Genomic DNA, 2,369 nt, shown 5'->3' on the forward strand with positions numbered 1-2,369 from the left:
CTTGTCCGGTAGAGCGTGCACGAGCGGGGGCCAATGGCCCAAGTCTAGTCACTGTGATGGGCGAATGGAAACTTCTGATGTGACGACATCCTTCTGATTACTCAGACGGTCCTTTTTTTCCCAATCCAATTTAAAGCCCCAATGGTTGATGCCAGAACACAATCATCCCTTTGATATCACATTAGTGAAGAAATCGCGTTAAGCGTCTTGAGGTTCGATCCAGGCCTTGTCAGCACATAGCATCGCAGGAGTGCGTGGCTGGCAACGTGGCGAATTGTATGCGAATCATACACCATAAACTATTTCTGATCATGCCGGTCAATCCGAAACCCGTTTTCTACACTGTGAAGACAGGAGAACATGCTGGAACCCAGTTCCGTCATGGAGGCTGCTGCTCCCCTCCTGACACCGCATTCTGCAGAGCCGTCCGCGATATGCAGGATGACGCGGCCGAAATTAGGAGGTGCAACAGGCAGTCGCCGCCCCCGTTGCCCCGTAACGCCATTGGAGCCACCGCCTACCGCTCGCTGCCACAGCCGACGATGACGTCTTGTTTCTTCGGCGCCTTTGCCGGAATGAGATCCCCCCTCATGAGAAAGAATCCGGAGATGCCTCCACCGCTTTCCCCCGAGCGCATGGCCGAAATCCGAGAGGATTTGACACGACAACTGGCCAATGAGCCGCGTTGCTGGTGAAAGGCACCCAGCGAACGCCCAAGAGACAAGAAGATGCGTCTCCAGATAACAAATGAATTAAAATTAACGAACGAAAAACGGAACGTTAGGTCAGGGTCGTTTGGAAAGGGTCCACACATGGGTTCGTCCGACCGGGAGGTTTACGTGGGGGAGACGTTTGCATCTGGTGAGGGAGACGACGGGAGTTTCATGCACGGATTTCTGCACTTCTTCCGTGACCGAGCGTGCCGTAAAATCGTCACTTAATGCCCCTCTGTGACCACGCAGCTGACGTTGAGTTGGCAGTGGTGAACATGAGCCCTGATCAAAAAGAGCCGCTCTCGTTGACCTCGATCCACCATCCACTTGACGACCCCAACTTTGACGCCGTGGCCTATATCAACAAGGTATTCCCCGACCATGAGAGTCTGACAGAGGTGGGACCGGCAATCACAGCTCTGAAGGCGGACATCGAGCAGCTGGATGAGAAAATAGTGCAGACCGTTCGGCAGCAGTCTCGTCGACACCTCGATGCTCACCAACACCTCGAATCCGTGCAGCAGTGCCTGAAGAACCTGCAGGACCACATGCAGCAGATGAAGACGCAAACCTCGGAAACAGTTGCTGCTGTGAAGGATGCCTGCGAAGATGTCCGAAAACTGCACTGGGCCAAGCATAACCTGACGTTCACATTGGTCACACTAAAGAAGCTGGCGATGTTCATCTCCGCTCAAAACCAGCTCCGCGAGGCTGCGCCGCGAAAGGAGTACGGGCGATGTCGCAATCTGCTGCTCGCCTGCCAGTCCCTCTCGACGGACCTTCGGGATGTTCCGCATGTCGATACGGCGGGAATTATGGACACAATGGTCAAGGATATCTCGCAGCAGCTTTTGGAGGACTTTGATACGATATTCGACCCAGACCAGGAGTTGGTGTGCAACCTTCACGAGGCGTGCCTGTGCGTTGACGCTCTCAGCGGCAAAATGCGCGGAGAGATCGTTACGCATTTCTCACTGCAAATTCTGGAGTCGTACAAGCGGATCTTCCAGCATCCTGCTGAGTTCAGCAGTCTAGAATGCATCGATCGCCGATTCGCATGGATTCGACGCGCTGTAAATGAGTACCGGGGAAACTTTGAGGGTCAAGTGTTCCCCGCTGCGTGGAACGTAGAGGCCCACTTTGTTGAGCACTTTTGCCACGTGACCCGGCAGCACATTGTCGAAGCACTGGGACGGGCGTCAGTGGCGCCAAATGCGCTGATTCGCATAATCAAGCAGGTCAGTGACTTCGAGTCGGGCCTAGTGAGGACCTACCAGTCCGAACCCGTGCGACAGGAGGTACCTATCAGTGGGGAGGGGCTACCGCATCAGAGTTTGCTCGATGGGTGCACTTGTACAACCGAGGCGGAGTTGGCTCCGGTGTTTTCCGGAATACTACTTGAATGTTTTGATGCCTCAGTCGGATCAATCATCAAGCAAGAAGAGCATCTTTTATCTGCCGAGCTGAAGGCCGCGGTCGAGCCGGGTTCAGACACCGTCCAAGACCAGCCTTCCGGCCCGGACGATCCGCTACCGACCTCGTGCTACAGCAGCGCCATCGCCCTCTTCCATAGCATCAACGTCAGTCTGACTAAACTTGGAGAGGTGCTCAGCCGCACTCGCCTCCTCGACGCTTTCGGTGTTTACCGCCGCCTAC

The 2,369-nt window shown here is 55.0% G+C and overlaps 2 protein-coding genes across 3 annotated transcripts; both read left to right on the forward strand.

The window, feature by feature from the left end:
• Positions 1 to 311: 311 nt before the first annotated feature.
• Positions 312 to 695, forward strand: KVP17_004350 (uncharacterized protein; the record flags this gene model as incomplete). The annotated part of the gene is made up of 1 exon (XM_068522454.1): positions 312 to 695. One exon carries the CDS (start codon positions 312 to 314, stop codon positions 693 to 695), a length of 384 nt encoding a protein of 127 aa, XP_068375625.1.
• Positions 696 to 940: 245 nt separating this feature from the next.
• On the forward strand, positions 941 to 2,369 carry KVP17_004351 (uncharacterized protein; the record flags this gene model as incomplete). 2 transcript variants are annotated; one of them, XM_068522456.1, is made up of 1 exon in its annotated part: positions 941 to 2,369. In XM_068522456.1, a coding segment is annotated over one exon (1,429 nt), but the record flags the coding sequence as incomplete, so codon positions are not given. The 2 variants fall into 2 exon arrangements, with proteins under 2 accessions (XP_068375627.1, XP_068375626.1); XM_068522455.1 differs by having other exon boundaries at positions 941 to 2,351.

This window comes from the organism of the source record quoted next (assembly GCF_019968985.1).
Source record: "MAG: Porospora cf. gigantea B chromosome Unknown PgB_NODE_3047_length_2903_cov_296.188, whole genome shotgun sequence".
Lineage (NCBI taxonomy): Eukaryota > Apicomplexa > Conoidasida > Eugregarinorida > Porosporidae > Porospora > Porospora cf. gigantea B.